The 26,374-nt window shown below is 45.5% G+C and overlaps 1 protein-coding gene across 1 annotated transcript in view; it reads right to left on the reverse strand.

The window, feature by feature from the left end:
• The window catches only part of P2RX3 (purinergic receptor P2X 3), a gene marked incomplete at both ends in the record, with an annotated part of 285,859 nt that overhangs the window by 144,138 nt on the left and 115,347 nt on the right, over positions 1–26,374 (reverse strand). Inside the window, 2 exons of the mRNA XM_082268304.1 lie at positions 12,061–12,138; positions 22,645–22,723. Coding sequence (XP_082124430.1) covers positions 12,061–12,138; positions 22,645–22,723 — 157 coding nt within the window. The remainder of the gene's footprint in view (positions 1–12,060; positions 12,139–22,644; positions 22,724–26,374) is intronic.

Below are 26,374 nucleotides of genomic sequence, written 5' to 3' on the forward strand. Positions count from 1 at the left end.
GCGAAGGCCTGACAAGGAGGGACAGTTGCCGGTGCATGGATGTGTTTATGGGCTTCAGAGACAGCATCCCATGTTGAATTAGGCATGCATGGCTGCACCCTTCCTCCTCTGGGTGCATGCCAAGGCACGGCCCTTAAGGCCCTTCAAAGTCCTCAGCACCAAGACCATGATGCTCTTAATTCGGCCCTGGTCCTCCTCCACCTCCGCTTCCACCTACACCGCCCATAGGTGTGCGCAGCCTATTGCATTAGGGTGTGCACCCCAAAGTTGAAATACACATGCATGTGTTTGCCTACATGTACATGGCCCCGATACATTACTCTCCCTGCTGGCAAAGAGAAATAGAGCAGAGCAGGTCCGAGGGAGATCTTTACCATCTCCTCACTGGCAAACAGAGCGATAATGCTATGTGCCCTAGGTGATTAGGGTGTGCCCAGGTACACCCGGCACACCCTGTGCGCACGCCTATGACACCGCCACATCCACCACCACCTCAACCTCCCTCCTACTCCATATGGGCCTCGTCCTTCAGAGATGAAGAACATTGTTTTATTTTTCTGGGTTTTTTTTTGTTGTTTTAAGTTATTTCCCTATCCACATTTGTTTGCAGAGCACTTGCCATGCTCTTAACTACGTTTTGCTGCCATTTGCAGCACTCTAGCCCTTTCCATTGGTGTTTTAGAGCCATTTTAGTGCCTTAAAGTTCGGGTCCCCATTGACTTCAAAGGGGTTCGGTGTCCGGGAAAAGTTCGGTAAAAGTCCGGGACTTTTTTTTAAAGTTCGGCCGAACCCGTCGAACACGGACATCTAGGTGTCCGCTCAACCCTACTCACTAGGCCAACTGCCTGTGACCACCTTCCTCAGACAGCCGTTACGCTCCTGCCTGTGACCCCCTATCATATGTGCCCCTGGCTTTTATGGTCAATTCCAGGATGCACGTTGGTAGTGCTCTCCCACTGGAACTGCCACAAAAGCCCGTTTGCCACTGGCCAGGTGTCCTCCACTGTCCAACAGGCTCTCCTATTGGATACAGTGGGGACGCTCCCTTAGACCAAGTGAAGAAAAAAAAAAAAAGCGTGTATAGCATGCCATTTCCCTCTCCCTTGCTTCCACTCTTCCCCCTCCCCCCCCCTCCCATTCACCGGAAATTCCCAACTGGAGTAGCTATTACAGAAGTTGCTGTCAAAAACAAACTTTCTGATGAAGTGTTTGTAAACACTATTTATATGCCATTCAGCAATAAAAAGAAAAATTGTTACTTTTATATTTACTCTGTTCTATTTATCTGCAGATCAACAGAATGAGCTTTGATCTGGATGGAACTGTCAATTGTCAAGGAACTGTCAAGATTTTTTGTTTTTTGTTTGTTTTTAATTTGTTCCAATGGAACCCCCTAATCACCCTTAGTTTATCCTAATCAAAAATCATAAACCCTAATTATTGTCTTCTTTCCCTCTTCCCCTTAGCTATAATTTCTTTGCTGATTTTTTTCTTATTTTGCCTAATATTAACATTGAAACTTTTATTAGTTTTGTTCGTTAAGTTTAAGTGTTGCAAAAAAATCCTTAATTTAATTTTCATTTGTAAATTACTTTGCAATGCTTTGTGCCGGAATCATATTTTAGTACCATTTTAAACTGGACATATAGAATATATTTAAAACATTTTTACCACTTTTTTTTTTTTTTAATTCTACTCAAAGAAAAAGGTGTTTTACTTTTTAGTTTTTATTGTTTTGTTTTTCTGTCTATGGGTTGTATTAAAAATAAAATAATTCTTGCAAGGCAATCACCAAAAGGAAAGCTTGGTTTGTTTTTAAAAATTCCCTTAGTCAGGAAGCATGGTACTGGCTGGATCACTAGGTAAAATAAAGGAGAAAAAAAAAAGCTGGGGGCGTGTCCAAGGAATGGCAGAGTGAGAACGTTGATTCCAGAGCTCTGCACAGATCGGGACGGGAAACAGCCTGTAGCCACTAGCCACGCCGTGTATCACACATGCCAGGTTCCTGGTCTCTATTACTGAGTATTAGTTCCACCCCTCTCTGAGAAAATCTCCATTTTAGAACAGCTCATGGACACAACCAGACAGCATCTGAGGTTGCTGTGGGAAGATTCCTGAACCCTCTCGGAGGCATCGCTGGTATGCTCAGAACTGTTGGTTATATACTCAGTGCATATGTTGTTTATGTTTGTACACTGATTGTATGCTTTATCTGTTTTATTTACAGTTTCATCTGACTATTCACAATCCTATTTGCATATCCATCTGCCTTGTAACCTGTTTCATGTGACCACCATTCTTTCACTGGAATAAAGCTTTTAAGTTAATTAAGCTTTTAATTAAGTTACAAAAGGACTGGTTATTATAGGATTAAAGGTTTAGCTGTATGTTGAGCTGCACATGCCTGGGGCATACGTGTAGTGAGAACAGAACACCACCATTAAGAAGACCTCATTGTCACAGGCTCCTACTGCGGGGGACACTGTAGCGGCACCTTTGCGACCTATATAGCTGATTGCGCCTCCGAAGTTGCCGCAGGCGGCTTCTCAGTCTTGGTCAGCGGGGTTGTGGGGTTTGGATGACTTCGCAGAGAGAGCACTACGGGAGTTGATGGCAGACTTTCCTACTAAACAGGACATACAATAAATGGCTACCTCCATAGTGTCAGCACTCTCACGGGAGCTGCAAGACATCCGTAAGCAAGTGGACTCAGTTGAGGAGAGAGTAACTGATCTTGAGAAAACCTCTACATCCACAGAAAACAGGCTTTCTGCGCTGGAGGCTGACCAACAGGTCCTCAGCCGCCACTTTATTGATATCCAGCTGTGGTTGGATGATGGCGAAAATTGCAGCAGGTGGAATAATTTATGCCTCAGGGGGATACCAGAGGCCACCATGGGCCCGGACCTGCGTACATCAGTGGTAGCAATCCTAATCCAATCACTGGGGAAACCACCAATGGCTGATCTAGAGCTGGACCATGTCCACAGGGTGCAGGGTCCCTGTACACCTCTGCCAACTCGGGAAGCTACTTACTGGTCATGCGACCCCCCCTCGTGATGTTCTTTGCAGATTGCGCTGCTTTAACATAAAAGAGGAGATCCTACGCCAGGCCTGGGCTCGGGGGTCTTTAGATTTAGACGGGGTGATGGTCCAAATCTACCCGGATGTCTCCAGGTACACCAGGACTATGCGGGGAATGTTTCGCCCACTGCTCAAGGTCATCCGAGAGGCCGATACAACCTATTGCTGGGACCACCCCTTCCACCTCATTGTGAAGAATCAAGGAACTGAATTCTATTTGCGGTCACCAGAGCAATTACCTACTCTATTCAGCTTTCTTGGTAAACCTGCAGTGTCGGTTCCTAACTGGCCAGACTTTTTGCTGAACCCGGACTGCTACACTTTGCCCCACTCCTCCCCCCCCCCCCCCCAAGATCTCAGTGGCAACGCAGTCAGCGCTCTTGGGCCTCTAGAAGAGAATCCCACAGACTCTCACCAGCTACGTCGGAGGTCTGACTTGATGGAAGTATTATACCTTGCTTACTTATTTCTATGCCTGTTCTTGTTCTCTTTTTCTTATTACTAACCTGGTTCTATCATCCATGACATTGTCCCAGTAGCTTACTTGTCCTCTTAAGTGTTGTTTTTTGACTCAGTTATACTCCCATCATGGGTCTCCTTAAGGTCTCTTCCATCAATGTGAGAGGACTAAATGTCCCAGAGAAGCGTTCGACCTTCGGAAGGGCAAAATCCAAATTGCTTTCCTCCAAGAAACACATTTTGGCAGCAACAGTGTTGCAAAATTAACCAGTAGAGACTTTACATTTGCATACCACAGTACCTACCCCATTGCTAAATCCAAAGGGGCCAGCATATTGGTGGCCAGATCGGTGCCGTGATCCTTTGTCTCTGTGCAGCAGGACGCTCAGGGTCGCTTCCTCAAGGGGAAGATTATGGTTGTACAAGTCACCTTTGCCAATGTTTATTTCCCTAATACAGATCATTCTCAATTCTTATGGGATCTTCTCCCTACTCTCCTGGAGTTCTCAGAGGGGCTCTTGGTCTTCAGAGGGGACCTTAACTTCTCTATGGACCAGGGGAGGACTGGGCCAGGGGGAAAGGGGGCAACTGCCCCCTGAGCCGCTCTGATGTCCTGTAAAAAGGCTGCACTGCTTCTGCCACAGACATGCCTAAAGGATTCCTGGTGAAGAGAAGTAAAATGTCCCCGCCACTGACCTACTGAGTGCGGATTGAAGACAAAGACTTAGCACAGGCCTCCCTCCCTAGCATGGATGGTGTAAACTGTGTCTAAGCAAAGGCTGTTTCCATGCCCCACTGGAGACTCTCCTCCCCTGGCTAGCCCCAACCGAGCTGTCCCAGCTCCCCCAACTGCCCAGGTTGGGAACCCAGATTCAGCCAGTGAGTAGAGAGTACCAGGAGCAGGGCTTCAGCCTGGAATGGGTGTCCAGAAGGAGGACAGGAAGAGGGGGAATAGGAGAGGGGCTTGTTCACTGCACCATGGGCTCCTGGTTTATACTTGCCCCCTGGGCTGAAGTTGCCAGTCAGCCCCTGCTATGGACCCCCACATGGACATGTCGTGCGGTTCTTCGCATCTTTCTTATTCATGTTTAAAACACTTGAAAGAAGATTTACATCGTTTGCATTTGACTGACCCTTGGAGGTTGTTACACCCTCAGGAGTGAGGCTACTCTTACTTTTCACAAGTCCATCATACTTACTCAAGCCTAGACTAACTTTTAGTGTCACACAAAGATCTGTCCAGAGTCGTTTCCGCAAACATCTATGTTTTCTCGCTCTCTGACCATGCCCCAATTCACTTAACACTTCAAATCGGCCCATCTTCTAGTAGTCCACCATCCTGAAAGCTTAATGAAGCCCTGTTGCAATCACCGGACTTGATCGCTGAGCTGCAGTCAGCCTTGATGGATTATTTCTCCATCAATCAAAACTCAGTGGAAAATCCCCTGGTGTTGTGGCCCATAAACCGGTGGTGGGGGTGTATTTATGAAGATAGGATTCCGCCTTAAGCGGGAAAGGTCTCGTTTCACTGATGGGCTTCTGTCGAAGCTGAAAACTTTGGAATGCTCCCACAAGGCGAGCTTGGCTCACACTACCTACCAGGAGACCTTATTAAGGTCCGTGAGAAGCTGTGGTTTCTTCTCTTCCACAAAACAAAGCAAAATTTGGCATGGACCCAGCAGACTTTTTATGAGTTTTCAAATAAATTAGGCACCCTTTTGGCCGGTTTCTACGTGGACCCTTTTCCGTAACTTCCTTCAATACAGGCCTCTGATGGGAGGAAACTGACCACGTCTTCCGCAATGGCGGCTGAGTTCCGCTCTTTCTACTGAGGCCTTTATAACCTCAATTGCCCTTCCACTCACGGCCCTCGCAGAATACACTGTCGACAATTCAGTCCTATATAGTCGCATCGGGTATGCCGTCTCTCCCTGCCGGGGTGAGGAAGGGGCTTGAGGGACCCATCACGGGCCGACTCAAAACCCAGGAAAGCTCCTGGCCCTAATGGACTCACCCCTGAATAATATACGGCTTTTCTGGAGATCTTGTCTTCTCTCTTAACTCCCTCACAGAAGGTTACCAGGGCTTATATCTCCCTGATCCCAAAGGAGGGGAAGGACACCTCTCAATGCAGTAGCTATCATCTCATTGCACTTTTGAAAGCAGGCTTAAAATTGTTTGCCAAAATTTTGGCGAACAGGCTAGTGCTCCACATTCCACGCCTGATCCACTGGTAGGCAGGTTTTGTTCCCCTGCAGGAATCACGAGATAATACGCTACGAGTCGTGAATCTGATTCATGCAGCCAGAACTGCTCACCACCCCCTTCTCTTGCTATCTACAGATGCGTAGAAGGCCTTTGATGGGGTAAATTGGCAGTTTATTCAGGCCACTATGAGACATATAGGACTGGGCTCTTCCATGTTGCGATGGATTTCATCCCTATACTGTCCTTCGGCGGCAGTTAAGGTCAATGAAACACGCTATGATTTTTTCATGATCTCTAATGGAACGCGTCAAGTGTGTCTCCTCTCACCATTGATTTTTATTCTTTACCCAGAACCCTTCCTTTGCACAGTTAGGGCAGATCCTGGGATTCTGGGTTTCTGGAAATCCTCTGGGATTCATAAGGTTGCTTCTTTTGCGGATGACCTGATTATCTTCCTGACGGATGCACTGAAATCCCTTCCTAGGTTGTTAAGAGCACTATATCATTATGGCATGTTCCAGATAAATTTGTCTAAGTCTTCTGCCCTTCCTATATCGCTGGATCAGGTTACGATAGGTGGTCTTCGTCCCACCTTCTCATTTTGATGGGCAACTGATTCTATTCGTTACTTGGGAGTCAACATAATGCTAGATCCTGAATTTCTCTATGCAGCCAATTTTGACCCCCTTCTTACGCAGTTGCGGGCTGATTTACTTTAATGGCACACGCTATTTTTGACGTGGTTCAGCCGTTGCAGTGCCCTTAAAATTAGGAGTTTGTTTGGTCGCATCGGAAACCGTGTCTTCAGCTTCAGCTTCCACATCTTCCCAAGTCCCCGAGGAGGTGTGGGCCTGCCTGATATTCGGACCTATTATAGAGCAGCCCACTTATCCAGGTTGTTGGACTGGCATTGTCACGCGGAGTCGAAGCAATAGGTGTATCCGGAGATTGAGGACTCTGGTCAGACAGCGAAGAACTGGCCATGGATCTCCACACCATTGCCAAGGTAACTCCTTCATCATCCTACTTTGTGTAGCACACTTCAGGTTCCAGAGAGGCCTTCCGCGGTACTTCGATAACTCCATTGCCTTCACCCATGATTCCTATCCTCGGCAACCCCGAGTTTGCACCTGGTTCCCAGAACCCCCAGTTCTTGCATTTGGTCACGGGCGGGCGTATGGGATTTTCTGGGGACGGATGGTAAAACTTCTCCAAGCGCAATTACGTCTGCTGCAGACCCCCCCCCCCCCCAGACTTTTGGTGCAGTTATCAACTCCGACAGTTTCTACGTCAATGTCCCCATTCAACAGGTATTTCTTGACAACTTACGGAGCTGGAATGCATTTCCCGGGGGGGGGGGGGGAACCGATTCGCCACAGCCAGTCCATCATATACATCGCTCTGCTTCGCCCGCCACTTGACTTTTCGTCGCTTCTCTCTCCAATCTCGCCACGAACTTTACACCCCCCCCCCCCTCCAGAGGGAGAGGATCCTAGATTTTGCGCAAAAATCCTCCATAGCCTCGAAAGTCCAAGAAACTGGCTACAAGCTGCTGCCTAGGTTCCTGATATATGTTGGCAGTGTAACGCAGATCGGGGCATAATATTGCACATTTTCTGGGATTGCCCAAAACTTAAACCCTTTTGGCAGGCAGTGACTAGCACCATTAAACATCTGACCGATATGGATTTGGTGGACGACCCAGCAGCTTGTCTGCTGCACCTCACGCAACGGCCAATCAAAAAATATAAGTCCTCCCTTACCATTCAGCTCCTGAACGCAGCCAGAGTCTGCATCCCCCTTTGTTGGAGATCAGTGCACCCACCAACGAAGTTTCTCTGGTTCTCTAAAGTCAATGAACTTAGGGACATGGAAGACCTTACGGCCACCCATCACAATAGGGAGGGGTCCTTTTGTGATACCTGGAGACCATGGCAATATTTTGTCGGTACGGATACATACATACAAGAGGTTGCGCAACATGGTGTCTCTCTGCAGGTGCTGCCTTGCGGCTTCGAGGGGGGAGCCTGTGTCTACGGTTTTTCTTACCCCCTACAGTCTGTCCACCCTCTTTTCTTGCCTTTTTTTCCCCCCTACTTGTATACCCAATATACCTTTCCTTCAATCACTGTAAAGTTGCTGTTCCCATCTTACCCCTTAGCACCACACAACTCACGTTTTCTCTCCACGCAGTCATGTTATGACTCTCTAACTACAGGATTACTCCCTCATAGAATACACATCCCCCATTTGACATCTTCACAGTATATCTCTTGGCCGGGAGTTGTATCTGGACCTCGGAGTCCTTAAATGCACATTCCCTACTGTCCATTCAAAATTTTAAGCATCAGCAACCTGATTTGGAACTGTTTAAGTCGCTCTAACATCTTGTTTGGATCTTTCACCACAGTTGTTTATGTTGCATATCGCTTGTTTATATCCGTTGGCTTCAAGTCATCGTATTGTTATATGCTGTTCAATGAACACTTTGCACTGTGCAATGCAATTTTGGATAAATAAATTACAAAAAAAATGAAAAAAAAAAAAAAAAGGCTAAAGAAGAAAACAAATTAAGCCACCACATCTAAGATACAATATATGACATACTTGTTTTGGGTTTAATACTGCTTTAAGCAATGGCAAAGTTATTTCCAAATAAACAGATTCATAGCAAAAAATGTAAAAATGACTTTGGTCCATAGGGCCAAACATGTGTGAAAGCTAAAATGGTAAAGGGAGCCAGAACAACAGGGAAATATCATCTTATTCAAATCAGTTGAATGATTTTCTAACTTATGTCACAAGACTCTGGTATCTCGCACTGCTGGTCTCCTTGCAGAAGTTTGCAGTATTGCCTCTTCTCATGCTTCTTTGTTTTGCTGGGGACAATGGAGTCAAAAAAGCTGCTGCTAAGAGGCCCACATATTTCTGGCTCCACTACTGCAACATTTTGCTTTAATGTAAGTTTAAACACATTTATTAGTAGGAGCTAGACCATCACAATATCAATGTCTTTTTTCATTTTATCATCCACTGACTTATAAGTATTGCATTATGTGGAAGACATAATGTGAAATGTATTTTAATTTGTGTTTTCTGCAAATTAGCTTCTTTATGCCACATCAGGAACAGCGCTGCCAATTTTACAAAACAAACAAGGTATCATCATCAAAAAAACTGAAGTAAGAGCACTTACTAAGTGACACTTTGGTACAACTATTTGAGGTTTGTGATCAAATTAAACTAAATTTGACAAACTTTGCCCACCTTGGCAAAATTAGGTTGATAATGGCTGAGTTGGTTAGGACTTACAGTATACAGTACCTATCATTAAAGAAGTACACTGCTCAAAAAAATTAAAGGAACACTTTGAAAACACATTATATCTCAATGGATAAAAATCTTATTCTGGATATCTATACTGATATAGACTTGTGTTAAGAACGAAAGGATGCCACATCGTTTTATGGAAATGAAAATGATCAACCTAAAGAGAGCTGAATTCAAAGACACCCCAAAAATCAAAGTGAAAAAAATGATGCAGCAGGCTAGTCCATTTTGCTAAAATTTCATTGCAGCAACTCAAAAATGGTCATCAGTAGTTTCCTATGGCCCCCACGTGCTTGTGTGCATGCCTGACAAGACAAGTGCAACCTGGCAGCATACTCTCGCCACATGAGGCCGGGCATCGTCGTGCACCAGGAGGAACCCAGGACCCACTGTCTGACAATGGGTCAAAGGATTTAATCCCGATACCTAATGGCTGTCAGGATGCCATTGTCTAGCCTGTAGGGGTCTGTGTGTCCCTCCATGGATATGCCTCCCAAGACAATCACTGACCCACCATCAAATCGGTCATGCTGAACGATGTTACAGGCAGCATAACATTCTCCACAGCTTTTCCAGACCCTTTCACATCTGTCACGTGCGCTCAGGGTAAACCTGCTTTCATCTGTGAAAAGCACAGGGCACCAATTCTGGTGTTCAATGGCAAATGCCAATCAAACTCCACAGTGCCAAGCAGTGAGCACAGGGTCCATTAGAGGACGTCGGGCCCTCGGGCCACCCTCATGAAGTCTGTTTCTGATTGTTTGGTCAGAGACATTCACACCAATGGCCTACTTGAGGTAATTTTGTCGGGCTCTGACAGTGCTCATTCTGTTCCTCCTTTCACAAAGGAGCCGATACCGGTCCTGCTAATGGGTAAAGGACTTTCTACAGCCCTGTCCAGCTCTCCTAGAGTAACTGCCTCTCTCCTGGAAACTCCTTCATGCTCTTGAGACTGTGCTTTGAGACACACCAAGCCTTCTGGCAATGTCACGTATTGATGTGCCATCCTGGAGGAGTTGGACTGCCAGTGTAACCTCTATAGGATCCAGGTATTGCCTCATGCTGCCAGTAGTGACACTGACCCTAGCCAAACACAAAACTAGTAAAAAAAACAGCCAGAAAAGATGAGTAGGGAAAAAAATGTCAGTGGCCTTCACCTGTAAAATCATTCCTGTTTTGGAGGTCGTCTCATTGTTGCCCATCTAGTGCACATGTTGTTAATTTCATTAACACCAAAGCAGTTGAAACTGATTACCAACCATTTCTGATACTTAGTTGACCAGATAAATATCCCAGGTGTTTAATTGCCTTGATTCTGTACTCTGATTAGAAAGTGTTCCTTTAATGTTTTTGAGCAGTTTCCCACCTTCTGAAAATGATAGCTGCTTGCCCGTGCTTGGCTCCAATGGTTTGGAGATACAGAATTGGATCAAGCATGTAGTGAATGAAATTAAGACAAAAAAAAAAAGATTTCCTTATTTCTAGGTCTCTGGATGATGACGACAGAGAACTGGACCCAATAGTACAGTAAATAATTCCCAAAGCTTAGAGCGTAGGATCTAATTACCCCAGCTGGGTTGCAACTCCCAACTGATTGTTACTGCACAGGGTATCTCTAGTTGTAAACCTTTAGTACTTTTGTATGCCGGGAGATCTAGTCAACCTTTTAGGGCAAAATGTTACACTAAAATTAGATATTTTCAGAGCAATTTGTGATGTATGGCATGCAGGGCCATGGACAAAATATATTTAAGCACTGGCTTTTAGTTAGCCTTTACTGCTATGGTAATGTACTTGCTATGAAAATCTGCTTGTTTAGTTGCAAGTTTTTCCTTTGTGGAAGATTCTACAATGGAATAAGCACTAGAATAGCTCGCAATAAGCACTTGAATTTAAGATTGTGCATGGTTATTGGATGCTATGGGCATGACAGAATTGATAAATGTCCTCCATTTTGTTTTATTAATTACCCTTAATGGTAAAGGGAAACAAGTCTGCGTTTTACAGATACTATTTGCTCAGTCGATTCTCTGCCAAATATCTGAATGCAGTAACTACATCAGTACTTTGGCAACACAGCTACCAGATTTGAAAAGGAGGAGGTGCAGACTATTCTTTCTAATCCTTTACCAATCCCCTCTGGCCCTTGAAAAGACATGTGAGGTCAGAGGAAGATAACTAAAGCCTGCAGCTGTAGTGTAAAGCCCCGTACACACGATAAGAAATTCGGAAGGGAAATTTCGTCCGACGACCGATCTGCCAATTTTCGGATTGTTAGTATAGTGCTTTCGACAGCCGAATCCGACTTTTCGGCTGACTAAATCCTGATGTGCAAGCATTAAAATTTTTGTCCTCCGTCAACATACGTCCAATTTTCATCTCATTAGTACAGATTTCGATGGGGAAAAATCTTATGAGCAAGACTAGGCATGCTCAGAGATGAAAGAACACAAAGAAAGCAATCCAACACATGACATCACTTCTGAAGTAGAATTCTGTCGTGCGGGAAAATTTGTGTGCAGTCTAGAGCACATTCCAACCAACGGACACGCACTCTGGACAAAAGACGGACGACCGGTCGGCGGAAATTCGTAGCGTGTGTACGGGGCTTTAGTATAGGAGGTAAAGAGATAAAATTGAGGCTCTAGTCCCTGGGATTTTCCTATGTATTGATGTCATTGCCCAAAATTTTGCTTACGTATTGCCACAACTGCCCATTGCTTCCCCCACATATTGTGATATTGGCCAGTGTGTCACCTATGTAATGCTATATTTGTCAATGTATTTCCACAGTTTAGTGCTACAGTGCCATTTGTGAGCATGCAAATTAGTGCTGCTTTGAAGATCATACTGCCATAAAATTGCTGATATTTGGGGTATAGCCCTGGATATCTATCCATCTCCAAGACACCAGTGCATTCTTTTAAAGCAAGCGTGTCCAACTTTTGGAAACCATCTGTATTAACTGTAAATACTTACTTCTCAAAATCAAAAAGGGGGAATCGCACACTGTTCTTGACAAAGATTGTAAAGTTTTCAGCTTCCATTAACAGAGGCCTAAAAGTATAAAGGATAAAGAAATAATTCTTATTAATGCAGTAGTAAATAGAAATGCTTTTCTTGTATTTAAAATATTCACTCAAAAGTGTGTCCTTCCTATGAATCTTGACTTTTTTAAATTAAGATTCAAATTTTTACTTTTTTTTAAAGAAACCCTTTTACTTAGTGAAATATAGAAACTGCCATTGCTGTGACTGTCTGTGGCTTTAATACCTTTTGAGTTACTAACCTGGAATTAAAATTATGCAGGATTATGAAAGTAAAGCTGGTTATACACTGGTGGCATTTTCGAAAAAAATGTGCATGAAAATTCTTAGAAAAACTCGTATGAAAATTCTCCGAAAATTAAAATGCGTTAAAAGTAGTTCAAGATTTCATTTGCTTTTAGCACTTTGGAATGTATGGGCTTTAGCAAACGAAAACCACATACATTTGTACATTCAAGAAAAATGTTCCATCCTGCTCCTTTGAATCTTCTCATTGATTAGACCCCTACTAATGATTAGAAAAAGGAACAAATGTTCTTACAACAAAAAAAAAAAAATACCCAGCTTAACAGAAGATTCACAAGCAAGTAGATCAGCATGGCAGCCAGGAAACCATCTGTTTTTGAAGATGAGTCCAGCAATGGTGGGCTCTGTGATTGGCAGCAAAACGCTGCAGGCAAAGTTTACACCAACTGTTTATATCTGTAAGGATGACTACTGATTGCTGCATCCTGAGGCTTTGTGCGTTAAGGAGAGCAGTGAGCTGAGAGACTTCTGAAGGTGAGGTGGTGTTGACTTTTTCTGTGTGAAAAGAAAACAAATAGACTATTGGTTTTCTGCTGTATGACCAGCAGTGTCTGCCCAGCAGTAGGTTGGGACAGACACCATAGGTAGGTTCCTGTGTTGTGAAGGTAGACGCCCCAAGTGGCCAGGGTTTATTTTATGTTTGTTGATTTATGCTGTTTGGATGCTTGCACTTGTTTCCAGCAAATTGGAACAATAAACCATAGACCGTTGTTTTCAACCACTCCTCGGCTGTCTCTCTGTGTAACGAACCCACCCAAGGGGTCACCCACACCCGCTACCGAGCCAACCCCTTACAATATATATATATATATATATATATATTTATACACACACACACGATATATACACTGTATATATACAGTATATTATATATAAATTTATATACAGTATATATGTATATATACTTTATATGCCTTTTTTTCAGCTGGAACAGAGTTCTGCCACCTCTGGGTCTAGCCCCTTGACTGCCGCTCACTGCTGTCACTTCAATAGACAGAAGCCTAGCTGTCGGTTTACCAGATGCTTACCCAGCAGTGCCCAACTCATTTGATATACAGCCAGCTCTCCCCTCTCCCAGCAATGTACACACAGCTCTTCTGCCCTGCACTATCCCAATGAAAGCAGGGGGGGAGGTGTTGGGGAATGTTCTCAGCCACTCTAGTGCCCTCCTCTCTAGCAGCTCCTCTGAAGCCCGTGCAGGCAGCCTGTACAAAACTGTAAGTTGTAGCTGCCCTTTAGTAACCGTATCTTTGCGACTGGTGTGTACCCTTGCGACTGGTGAGTATCCTTGCGACTGGTGTGTATCCTTGCGACTGGTGAGTATCTTTGCGACTGGTGAGTATCCTTGCGACTGGTGAGTATCCTGCGACTGGTGAGTATCCTGCGACTGGTGAGTATCTTTGCGACTGGTGAGTATCTTTGCGACTGGTGAGTATCCTTGCGACTGGTGAGTATCTTTGCGACTGGTGAGTATCTTTGCGACTGGTGAGTATCCTTGCGACTGGTGAGTATGCTGCGACTGGTGAGTATCCTTGCGACTGGTGAGTATCTTGCGACTGGTGAGTATCTTTGCGACTGGTGGGTATCCTTGCGACTGGTGAGTATCTTTGCGACTGGTGAGTATCCTTGCGACTGGTGAGTATCTTTGCGACTGGTGAGTATCCTTGCGACTGGTGAGTATCTTTGCGACTGGTGAGTATCTTTGCGACTGGGAGTATCTTTGCGACTGGTGAGTATCCTTGCGACTGGTGAGTATCTTGCGACTGGTGAGTATCTTGCGACTGGTGAGTATCTTTGCGTCTGTTGGATCTTTGCGACTGGTGAGTATCTTAGCGACTGGTTAGTATATTAGCGACTGGTGAGGACCCCAGGTTTAGTACCAGGGGAGACAGAGGTAGTGTAGGTAAGGAAGAGCAGGTCGTTAATATATCCCCATAGAGTAGTGGGTAATAATGTCCGACAGGATTGCGGATGCCACTCAGTGCACTTCTTGCTGCATGTATGTGTTCCTTGATGAACCAATCGAGTAAATCTGTAAAAAAGATCTTGTGAACCGAACAGTTTGTTGTTTACCGGGCGCCTGCGTTCGGCATATCGCAGATCTGGCAGACAGATTGTTGTGCGGGGCTGGGGATGACCCAGCGGTCATGGTGCATGTGGGCACTAATGACAAAGTTAAAGGTAGGTGGAGGATCCTTAAGAACGATTTCAGGGACTTAGGTAATAGATTGAGGAAAAGGACCTCCAAGGTGGTTTTCTCTGAAATACTGCCTGTACCTCGAGCCACACAGGAGAGGCAGAAGGAGATTAGGGAACTTAACAAGTGGCTGAGGAACTGGTGTAGGAAGGAGGGGTTTGGGTTCCTGGAGAACTGGGCTGACTTCTCAGTCGGCTACCGGCTCTTTAGTAAGGATGGGCTGCACCTTAATGGGGACGGTACAGCTCTTTTGGGGAGAAAGATGGCCACCAAGTTGGAGGGGCTTTTAAACTAGGAGACGGAGGGGAGGGCTCAGAAGTAGAGTCAGTCAGGAGGGAGCAGAGGACAGAAGGCAGCTGTAGTGTCAGCAGCGATAGTAGGTCCATAACGTCAATTGGCAGGTCTGTGCGGGAAAATCTCAGACCAAACAGGAATAAACATAACCGCCAATTGCGCTTAACTTCCGTAAAACTAAGAGGGGTATATGCTAATGCCAGGAGCCTAGCTAATAAAATGGATGAGTTGGAAATATTGGTACATGAGGAGGACATAGACCTTGTGGGAATAACAGAGACTTGGTTCGACCCCTCACATGACTGGCTGGCCAATATCCAAGGGTATTCGGTGTACCGGAAGGACAGGGTAGGAAAAAGAGGGGGAGGGGTATGTCTCTATGTCAAGAACAATATAAAGGTGATAGAAAGGAGTGACATTACGGATGGCATGAGCATGGATTTAGAATCTGTGTGGGTTGAACTTCATAGGGAAGGAGAAAAGGGGAAAGTAATTGTGGGGGTTTGCTATAGGCCACCTAACCAAGGGGAGGAGGTAGAGCTGGAATTCTTAGCACTAATGAGTAAAGTGGCAAAATTGGGATCAGTCATCATATTGGGGGACTTCAATTATCCCGACATTGACTGGGACGAGGGGACTACACACTCACAGAAGGCCCGTCTATTCACGGAAACCTTTCTGGATAATTACATGTCACAGTTGGTGGATTCTCCGACTAGAGAAAATGCAGTCCTGGATCTATTGATCACTAATGACCCAGACATAATCTCGGAGGTAGGAGTCCAGGACAACCTGGGCTCTAGCGATCACAGGATGATCACATTTAGTATAAATAACAATATAACAAGGCAAGTGGGGAACATAAGAACCCTAAACTTCAGAAGGGCAAACTTTCCAAAATTGTACTCATTGATGGAAAGGGTAAACTGGGACCAAACCCTGGGATCCCTGACCACAGAGGAAAAATGGGAATGCTTTAGGAACATATTAGGCAAAGGCATCTTGCATTTCTTGTGTAAACAAGAAATCAAAATGGCTAAAATCAACTTTGAGAGACAAATAGCGGAGGATAGTAAAAAAAAACCAAAGAAATTCTTTAAATATATCAACAGCAAAAAAACTAGGGCAGAGCATATTGCACACATAATTAACAATGATGGGAGGATGATTACAGAGGACACTGAAAAAGCAACCGTGCTGAATGCTTTTTTCTCGTCAGTCTTTACACAGGAAACGGAGGGGTACACTGACCATGACTGTATGGTTAGTAGTAATACACAGGACTTGCCACTATGGCTAACAGAGGGTGAAATCAGGGAAAGGCTGGATAAACTTAACACAAACAAATCACCAGGCCCGGATGGCGTACATCCGAGAGTACTCAAGGAACTCAGTAAGGTTATATCCAGACCACTGTTCCTGATCTTTGCTGACAGTATTAGGACAGGAGATGTACCAGGGGATTGAAAGAAAGCTAACGTGATTCCGATATTCAAAAAGGGCGTGTCCAAAGTGTGGTAATAAACAGCGCATACTCAGACTGGTCTGAGGTAGTAAGCGGGGTGCCCCAGGGCTCAGTCCTGGGACCAACCTTGTTCAATTTATTCATAAACAACATTGAGGTCGGGATCAGTAGTTCGATATCAGTTTTTGCAGATGACACAAAATTGGCCAGGGCAATAACTGCACAGCATGAAGCAGATATCCTACAGAATGACCTGGACAAAATTACAGAGTGGGCAACGACATGGCAAATGAGGTTTAACGTGGAGAAGTGTAAGGTTTTGCACTTGGGGACTAAAAACTTAAAACACAATACACGTTAGGAGGGGAACCCTTGGGGGAATCAAAAATGGAGAAGGATCTGGGAGTCTTGGTTGATGATAGATTAGGCAACAGCATGCAATGTCAAGCGGCAGCTGCCAAAGCCAGCAGAATATTAGCATGCATAAAGAAAGGGATGTATTCCAGAGATAAGACTATAATCCTTCCACTTTATAAAACTCTGGTCCGACCGCATCTAGAGTATTCTGTCCAGTTCTGGTCGCCAGTCCTCAGGAGGGATGTGTTGGAGCTGGAGAGAGTCCAGAGAAGGGCAACTAAACTAATTAGGGGATTGGAGGACCTTGACTATGAAGAGCGTCTACAATCGCTCGATTTATTCTCCCTGGAGAAGAGACGTCTGAGGGGGGACATGATAGCAATTTATAAATATCTTAATGGGGATCCCAGCTTAGAAAAAAAGCTGTTCATTCGAAGGGATTGCATGAGGACTCGAGGGCATACAATGCGATTAGAGGAGAAGCGTTTTAACCTCAGGCAACGTGGGGGATTCTTTACTGTTAGGGCTACAAGATTGTGGAATTCTCTACCACAAGAGGTGGTTTCTGCGGGTAGTATGGTGGCTTTCAAAAGACTCTTAGACTTACATCTCAAGGATCAGAACATTCAGGGGTATGTGAGATGATTACAGCCACACACACCTACACAGGTTGAACTGGATGGACTATTGTCTTTATTCAACCTCACCTACTATGTAACTATGTAACTATGTATGTAACTATGTAACCGCCTCTGTCCTCTGTCTATGGTACTCTTTAGGTCAGAGGCGGCTCTCTAATTAGGCAAATTAGGCGGTCGCCGAAGGCCTCGCACTCACAGGGGCCTCGCGGCCGCCTAATTTGCCGAGTTAAAGAGCCGCCTCTGAGGCTGGGCAGCAGGGATCTCCCTGCCATCAGCACAATTCTGACTCCGAGTCCCGGCCGTTCTGTAAGCAGGAAAATCCGGACTGTGATCAGGAGCAGCTCATGAATGGGAGCTCACTGACATCTCCGGATCACAGCCAAATACTGAAGTCGCGGCGGTGACACTTCCCCTCCCTCACAGACCACAGACGGGGGAGGAGAGAGATCTGCTGCCTGCTTCTGCTCCTCCTCCCGACCTCTCCACCTATGCTTGCCCCGCCCACACTCCCCGACAGTTTTCTCCTCAGAAGATGTGTGGGCGGGAAGATTGAAAACCAGGAAGAAGAAGAGGAAAGCTGGCACCTGATCCCTCCATCCATCCATCCCTTCCAGTGAGTACTCTGATGATGATTTAAGGGGCACCCTTCCTCCATCTCTTTACATTCCTTTCTTTCTCCCTATTTGTCCATCTGTCCCCCTATCTGTCCGTCTGTCCCCCTATCTGTCCGTCTGTCCCCCTATCTGTCCGTCTGTCCCCCTATCTGTCCGTCTGTCCCCCTATCTGTCCGTCTGTCCTCCTATTTGTCCGTCTGTCCCCCTATTTGTCCGTCTGTCCCCCTATTTGTCAGTCTGTTCCCCTATCTGTCCATCTGTCCCCCTATTTGTCCGTCTGTCTCCCTATTTGTCCGTCTGTCTCCCTATCTGTCCATCTGTCCCCCTATCTGTCCGTCTGTCCCCCTATCTGTCCATCTGTACCCATATTTGTCCGTCTGTCCCCCTATCTGTCCGTCTGTCCCCCTATCTGTCCGTCTGTCCCCCTATCTGTCCATCTGTCCCCCTATCTGTCCGTCTGTCCCCCTATTTGTCCGTCTGTCCCCCTATCTGTCCATCTGTCCCCCCTATCTGTCCGTCTCTCCCCTATATGTCCATCTGCCCCCTATCTGTCCCCCTATCTGTCTGTCTGTCCCCCCATCTGTCGGTCTGTCCCCCCATCTGTCTGTCTGTCCCCCCATCTGTCTGTCTGTCCCCCCAGCTGTCGGTCTGTCCCCCCAGCTGTCGGTCTGTCCCCCCAGCTGTCGGTCTGTCCCCCTAGCTGTCGGTCTGTCCCCCAGCTGTCGGTCTGTCCCCCCAGCTGTCGGTCTGTCCCCCCAGCTGTCGGTCTGTCCCCCTAGCTGTCGGTCTGTCCCCCTAGCTGTCGGTCTGTCCCCCTAGCTGTCGGTCTGTCCCCCTAGCTGTCCGTCTGTCCCCCTAGCTGTCCGTCTGTCCCCCTGTCCGTCTGTCTGTCCGTCCCCCTGTCCCTGTCTGTCCGTCCCCCCTGTCTGTCCCCCCTGTCCGTCTGTCCCCCCATCTGTCTGTCCCCTTGTCTGTCCCCCCGTCTGTCTCCCTGTCCCCCTGTCTCCCTGTCTGTCCCCCTGTCCGTCCCCCTCATGCGAGTACAAATCCTTCTTTTTTTTTGCTATACAGACCAGGATCCCCCAGTTTCGCTCCAGCTTTCCTCTACCCATCCCTCATCATCTTCCCACTCCCCCCTTTTTACTCCCTCCATCTTCTCCCCAACCCCATGGTTCCCAGTCCCATCCCTCTCCTATTCATGCTATGTAATTGCCACAGTACACATCCCACCCACACAAGCAGCAGTAATCAGCCTCTGGGTTCTTCCTTAAAGAGGAAGTAAACCCTCCTCTGACACTTTTACCTATAGGTAAGTCTATGATAAGGCTTACCTATAGGTACTGTAAATATCTCCTAAACATGTACTGTTTAGGAGATATTTACCTTACATGCCGCCAGTGACGTCACTGGCGCATGCGCTCTGAAGGAACGGCCGCTCGTGCCGTTCCTTCAGAGTCCCGTGCCGTGACCGTTGGCTCCCGCGCCGCGGCTCCGGCCAATCAGATGGCCGGATGCCTGCACATGTCGCCCGTCATACAGGTGAGTGAGCGGCACGGCGGGGGCTCGTTGTAAGGTAAGTATTTCATAATGAGCTAGTATGCGTGCATACTAGCTCATTATGTGTTCGTCTTTCAGGTTGTAAAAAAAAAAAAAAAAGTTAAACAAGTTTACAACCACTTTAACCTCTGCAAAGGGGGTGAGTGGGGCCTCATGTCTAAATTCTGCCTAAGGCCTCACAAAGCCTAGAGCCGCCTCTGCTTTAGGTAGATTAGAGAAATTCTGAAAGGGGGGAGCTGAGAATTTGGGGTAATCCGGCCTGTGATATATTCACTAGTTAACTTGGCACCCTGTACGTAGCACATTCCTGAGACTTTCACCCTGTATATAGCACACATTGAACTTTGCACACTGTAAATAGCTCACTCCTAAGTCCTGCAACCCTTACAGAAGCGCACTCTGAACCCTCCACCCTGTACTTAGTGCACTCCTGAGCCCTGCAGTCTGTACGTAATGCACTCCTGACCCTTGCACCCTGTACATAGCACCCTGGTTGTTTTGAAGGAGCACAATAGGACGATACTTGAACAAAAATGAGCTGCCAGAAAGAAGACTTTACTGCTCCACTGCCACAAAAAAGCCCGGTTTCAATACGCCTGACAACACCTTGACACACCTCAAAGGGTTTTTTTGTGGCATTGGTACAGTAAAGGCTTCTTTCTGGCAACTCAACCAGGCAGCTCATTTTTGTTTAACCACTTTAAGACCGGAAGGATTTGCCCCCTTAATGACCAGGCCCTATTTTGCGATTAACAGACAATTGCGCGGTTGTGAAATGCTGTACCCAAACGAAATTGATGTCCTTTTTTTTACCACAAATAGAGCTTTCTTTAGGTGGTATTTGATCACCTCTGCAATTTTTATTTTTTGCGCTATAAACAAAAAAAGAGCAAGAATTTTGAAAAAAAAAAAAAAAAACTGTATTTTTCACATTCTGCTATTTGACATTCTCAAAAAAAAAAAAATGTTTTAACATTTTAGGCCAATTTGTTTTCTTCTACATATTTTTGGTAAAAAAATCGCAATAATCATATTTTGATTGGTTTGCGCAAAAGGTATCGCGTCTACTAACTACGGGAAAGATTTATGCCATTTTTATTGTTTTTACTATTGTTTACTAGTAATGGTGGCAATCTGCGATTTTTTGCGGGACTGTGATATTGTGGCAGACAGATCGGACCCCTGACTGACATTTATGACACTTTTGGGGGGACCAGTGACATTGCTACAGTAATCAGTGCTAAAAATATGCAGTTACTGTAATAATCACACTGGCAGGGAAGGGGTTAACACTATGGGTGATCAAGGGGTTAAATGTGAGCCTAGCGGAGTGATTCTTACTGTGGGGGGGCGTGGCTTCTGAAATGACAATAGAGACATGTGATCCTATTAGAAGGATCACATGAGCTCTGTGATCATTTCAGGGAGAAATACGGTCGCGGCTGTGTTTACAACAGCCGACCATCCTCTCTAAGCGGGGAACGATCGTGGGTGTCAGACGGCAATCTGAGCCGTCTGACACACGCATCGGCTTCCCCGCTTGACGCACGGGGGCAGGAGTGCGCTGGCGGCGGTGTGCGCTCGTCCCCTAGCCTCCTGAGAGCGAGCAACGTAGCTCTACGTCACTTTGCCCAGGAGCGGCTGCCTGCCGCAGTAAATATGCGGTAGGCGGTCATTAAGTGGTTAAGTATCACTGTATTGTGCTCAAAACAACCACACTGTCTTTTTTTCAGAGCAGCCTGTATTCTCCTTTAGGTTACCTGTGGCTTTTTCTTTGTATTCTGAATAATACTTCTGGCAGCTGTGACTGCAATCTTTCTTGGTCTAACTGCACTTGGCTTGGTATCAAGAGATACCCACATTTTTCACTTGCAGACCTGGTGGGCTATGTTGGGGCTGCACTGACAATCAGGAGACAGGTAATCAGTGCCCTTACTATCAGTGCTGATGTCCCTTTTAGAAAAGCCAGTTATCGGCAATCGGCCACTTATTGTCTCTTTACCTCAATCTGTGATTAGCAGTGTCCTGAGTAAACTGTGAATACAGAGTGCGTTGCCCGCGCCCTGCAGCGGGCATGATCACGGGATGCGGTCATGTCGGGATGCTGTCATGTAACAGCCTCCCAGATCTAGCAGGCCACACTGTAGCCGTCATTTGGCTAAAGTGTGGTGAGCAAGTGGTTAATAAGTGATTTAACAGTACTGACTGGCATATTCAAGGCTTTGGGTATCTTTTTATATATCTTTCCATTTTATAAAGTGACATTACCTTGTTACACAGGTTTGTTGACAGTTCTTTTCTGATCTCCATGGCTCAGTATCTAGCCTGATCAGTGCATCCACATGAGAGCTAACAAATCATTGACTATTTCTACACAGGCACTAATTGCAATTTAAAAAGCCACAGATGTGAGAAATTAGCCTTTGCCCCTGTGTGTCACCTTTTGTGTATGTACCAAGGCCAAACTTTCCAGGGTATGTAAACTTGTGATCAGGGCCATTTGGGTGATTTCTGTTATCATTGTGATTTAAAAAGGAACCATACAACTATGTGATAATAAATGGCTTCATATGATCACTTTCTTTAAAAAAAAAGACAGTTTTTTGGCATGATCAGTTATTTCACCATTTCTGCCATGGTATGCAAATTTTTGAGCACAACTGTATGTATATATATATATATATATATATATATATATATATATATATATATATATATATATATATATATATATATATATATACACCTTAATGTAGCTCTCTCAGCAGCCCCAAATCTTTTTCAACTACCTCTTTTGATTACTTTGCTATTGGTAACATAAATTATCAGAGACTTGTGTTCCCTTAGACACTTTGCTTAATTATGCCAGATGCTCTTAAAAGCAAAGAGCAATGCTAAAAGTGCAGTAATCCACAGCCACTGTCTATCTGTGTCCCTAAAGAAGTCAATTATTGATGATAGAGGTATGAAAAAGATCTAATTGGTGATTCTGGGTTAATGCATGCTATTCCTGTTTGTCTTGATTTATTATAAAAGCAAGAAAGAGTTGGCTTACTAAAAAAAAACTCTACTTGTTATAACTTACATCTGAACAGTGTCATTTTCTGTTGGGCACCAGCCTTGAATTTGGCAAAATGAACTGACACATCTTCCAGTGAGAAAACCTGAAACATAAGAAAGCTTTATTAAGTTTCATAGCACTACATCAATTATTGCAGTTATTTAAAGCTGTTAATTCGGGATTCTGCATGTGACAGTTTCCCCCACGGTGACAAAGATTTAGGCTTACTTGTGGCAAACTAGTAGGCATATCATTATTACCATGATTTAATGGTTTAAGTACTGAGACCTCACTGGTCCCTATAAAGTTCAAAGGTGTTAGGTGAACTGCCCTGTTCTAATGACCATGGTGACACTGACTTCACCTACTCTGGCACTGTGGCTCCTACTCAGATAAGTGGAAGATAATTTATAAGTAAAGTGTATCTAAACCCAAAAACACAAATGCAATATATTGCAGCTTACCAGTCTTTAAAGTAATTGTATACCCATATATTTTTATTTTTTAAAACATGTTATATTTACCTGCTTTGTGCTATGGTTTTGTACAGAGCAGCCCCAATTTTTGCCATTTTCGGTTCTTGCACCGAAAATCCTGGTTCCCCCCCCCCCCCCCACATTGAATGTCCTACTAGCAAGTCACTTGCTATGGGGGCATTTGTGGGTCGTCCTGCATGCAGGAGGATTTTTTTTAGAGAGAATGCATTAGGAATAAGTTTAAGTTTTTAAGAGAGAATGCATTAAGGTAAAAAAAAAAACAACTCAAAACCTTTAGAACCAATTTAAATGTGATGGCTGCATTTTTCATGCTTTTTTCCACTATTTTTATCCTATGATCCAGCAATACCACACCTGCGCACTGTACTGCATCGATGAAGGAGCAACGTTGTCACTCTAGTGTTTTGAACTATAAACACCTTCTTCTTTCCATTACATAGAGGAGAGGTGTTCTGTAATTCACAGAAAATAAACTGAAAAAGCTGATAACGTCAGTGCTGTATCTTGGCCTAGGCCAACAAGGCCCAGGCCTAGGGCAGCACTTTGCAGTAGGGCAGCAAAAAAGCTGCACCCGCACGAAAAAAAAAAAAACAGCCTTCTCCCAGCTCCCGAATAAAACATTTCCCCGCCTGTTTGCGCTACATTTTTAGTATAGTGCTAGTCTTATGGGGCGAATTGGGCCATAGGGCAGGGTCCAGGAGGCAAATCAGTCTGGCACCTCTATAAAGCGGTCACACTGCTACCTGCCGGTATGATAATCCAGTGACATAAGGCTGTACTAATGGCCACTGATATGACTACACTGATGAGGTGGCACTGATAAGCTGCACTGATAAGGCAGCTCTGATATGCGGCACTGATGGGCAACTGTTGTGCTGCACTGATGGGCAACTGATGTGCTGCAGTGATGGGCATGAGGCGGAACTGATATGCTGTCCTAATGTGCACTGATATGTTGCATTGATGGCCACTGATGAGGCTGCACTGATGGGCACTGATAGACTAGGGTTGTGGTCTGTGGTTTACAGATGACAGGGCAGGTAACAGGAAGGGGTGTGGCCTTTATGGGAAGGGGTGGGTCATATTTAAATTAGGGGGTGCCCAAGTATAGTCAGGCCTAGGGCAGCACAAAACCTAAATACACCTCTGGATAACGTATGAGATTTCAGTTCAGTGCACAGAAATAAACTAGAATTCTAACAGAATTAAAGGACAGACCTAAAATAGGGTTTACATTTGTGAGCTTGGAAAGCATCAGTTGAACTTATAGGGATGCCAAGGGTGAATCCAGCTTATGATGAACCTTTCTGCAGGAAAACCATCTGAAAGATCCTTGTGGCCAGCATCTCTAGTCACATTGCGTCCCCTACTCCACCAGGAAACCAAATATTCTTTCTCCTGCCCCTTCTCACAGCTCCATTGTTGGCCACAGGGAACTTTCAGATGCTATCCTCCCACAGAAGGTTCATTCATTATAAGCTGGATTCACCCATGACACTCTTGTAAGTTTAAATGATGGTTTCCTGATGGTAATCTTTGTATATACAAGCCCCGGGAGAGGCAGATGTTCTCTTTGGGAAAAAGAACAATGACCAGGTGTGAGTGTTAATCTATGCAGCAACACAGAAAGGTCGAAGGCAAGGAGCTGGAGGGGGAGCTGAAATCAAACATATAGTTTATATCCCTGGAGAAACATTCTCTGTACCTAGGAGTCTCAAGGTAAAAAAATATTGAGTTCACAAAAATTAACAAATGTCCAACCACTGTGGAAAGTAAAATGTACACTCTCTTTTAATTTAAGGCTTTTTGGAGGGTCTAGTAGGTTTAATAATCCAGATTTGCTGATGGTCAGAGAACTTTGTTTGGGAGGCCTACTGTAGATGTACAGAACAGACCTTAGGAGTAAGGAAATGAAAGACTTTGCAGATATTTTCCTTCTTACACTAAGGCATGTGAGTGCTCTTGCCCCCAGTGATAATAATGTCAAAGGTCTGTTTGAAGAGACATTGTCCCTCAAGGACAGGGATAGGCACGGACCAAGATTTTGGCGGACATTTTCCAAAGTGCAGACCTTAGTGAAGGACACCAAGGTACATGTCAAATTAAAACCATCAAAAAACATTCTGTCTACTCTCTCCCATTTAGCGCAGGCAAGGGCAGGTCCCCCATAGATTCCCTTTAGCGCAGGCAAGGGCAGGTCCCTCGTAGATCCCCCTTTGGTGCAGGCAAGGGCAGGTCCCGTGTAGATCCCCTTTAGCGCCGGCAAGGGCAGGTTCCCCACCATAGATCCCCACTTAGCGCAAGCAAGGGCAGGTCCCCGACCATAGATCGCCCTTTAGAACAAGCCAGCCCAGGTTCTCCCATATACATCCCCCTTTAAAACAGACCAGGGCTGGTCCCCTATGGATCCCTCTTTAGTGCAGGCAGGTCTCCCTATATAGATCCCTCTTAGAGCAGGCCAGGGTCCCCCTCCCATTATAGATCTTCCTTAGAGCAGACCAAGGTCCCCCTCCCATTATAGATCCCCCTCAGAGCAGGCCAGAGTTCCCCTCCCATTATAGACCCCCCCATAGAGCAGGCCAGGGTCATCCCTCCCATTATAGATCCCCTTAGAGAAGGCCAGGGTCCCCCTCCCATTATGGATCCACCTTAGGACAGGCCAGGGCCCCCCTGCCATTATAGATCCCCCTTAAAGCAGGCAAGGGTCCCCCTCCCATCCCCCTTAGAGAAGGCCAGGGTCCCCCTCCTATTATAGATCCCCTTAGAGCAGAGCAGGCCAGGGCAGGTCCTGTCCCTCCCCCATAAAATCCGATCCCCTTAGTCACTTACTTTACTTTAAGACAGTTTTTATTACTTCTCCAAGACTTCTACCTTAAGCTGCTCCTGTCTCCATTTCTCCGGCCTCTCCAGTCCCTACAGTCCAGACTCGAATCTAGTCCCCCCTGCTTTAAAGCGGTAGTATACTCCGCTTTAAAATTTTTACCTACAAGTAAGCCTTATTATAAGGAAAATTAATATCTCCTAAACTTGCACAGTTTAGGAGATATTCACCCTGCATGCAGCCACTGACACCAGCTGCACATGTGTTCTGAAGGTCCGGTGTATCTTGCTGGACCTTCAGAGCTACTTGTCGGAAAGTGAACTCCCACGTGCATGTACGGGAGTGACGTAATCGCGGCTCCAGCCACTCACAGCGCAGGAGCCACCGAACCCGGAAGAGACGCGGAGGGAACATGTCAGCTCCCTCAGCGGTGTCC

This window comes from Pelophylax lessonae, assembly GCF_965119305.1.
Source record: "Pelophylax lessonae genome assembly, chromosome: 9".
NCBI classification, from domain to species: Eukaryota; Metazoa; Chordata; class Amphibia; order Anura; family Ranidae; genus Pelophylax; species Pelophylax lessonae.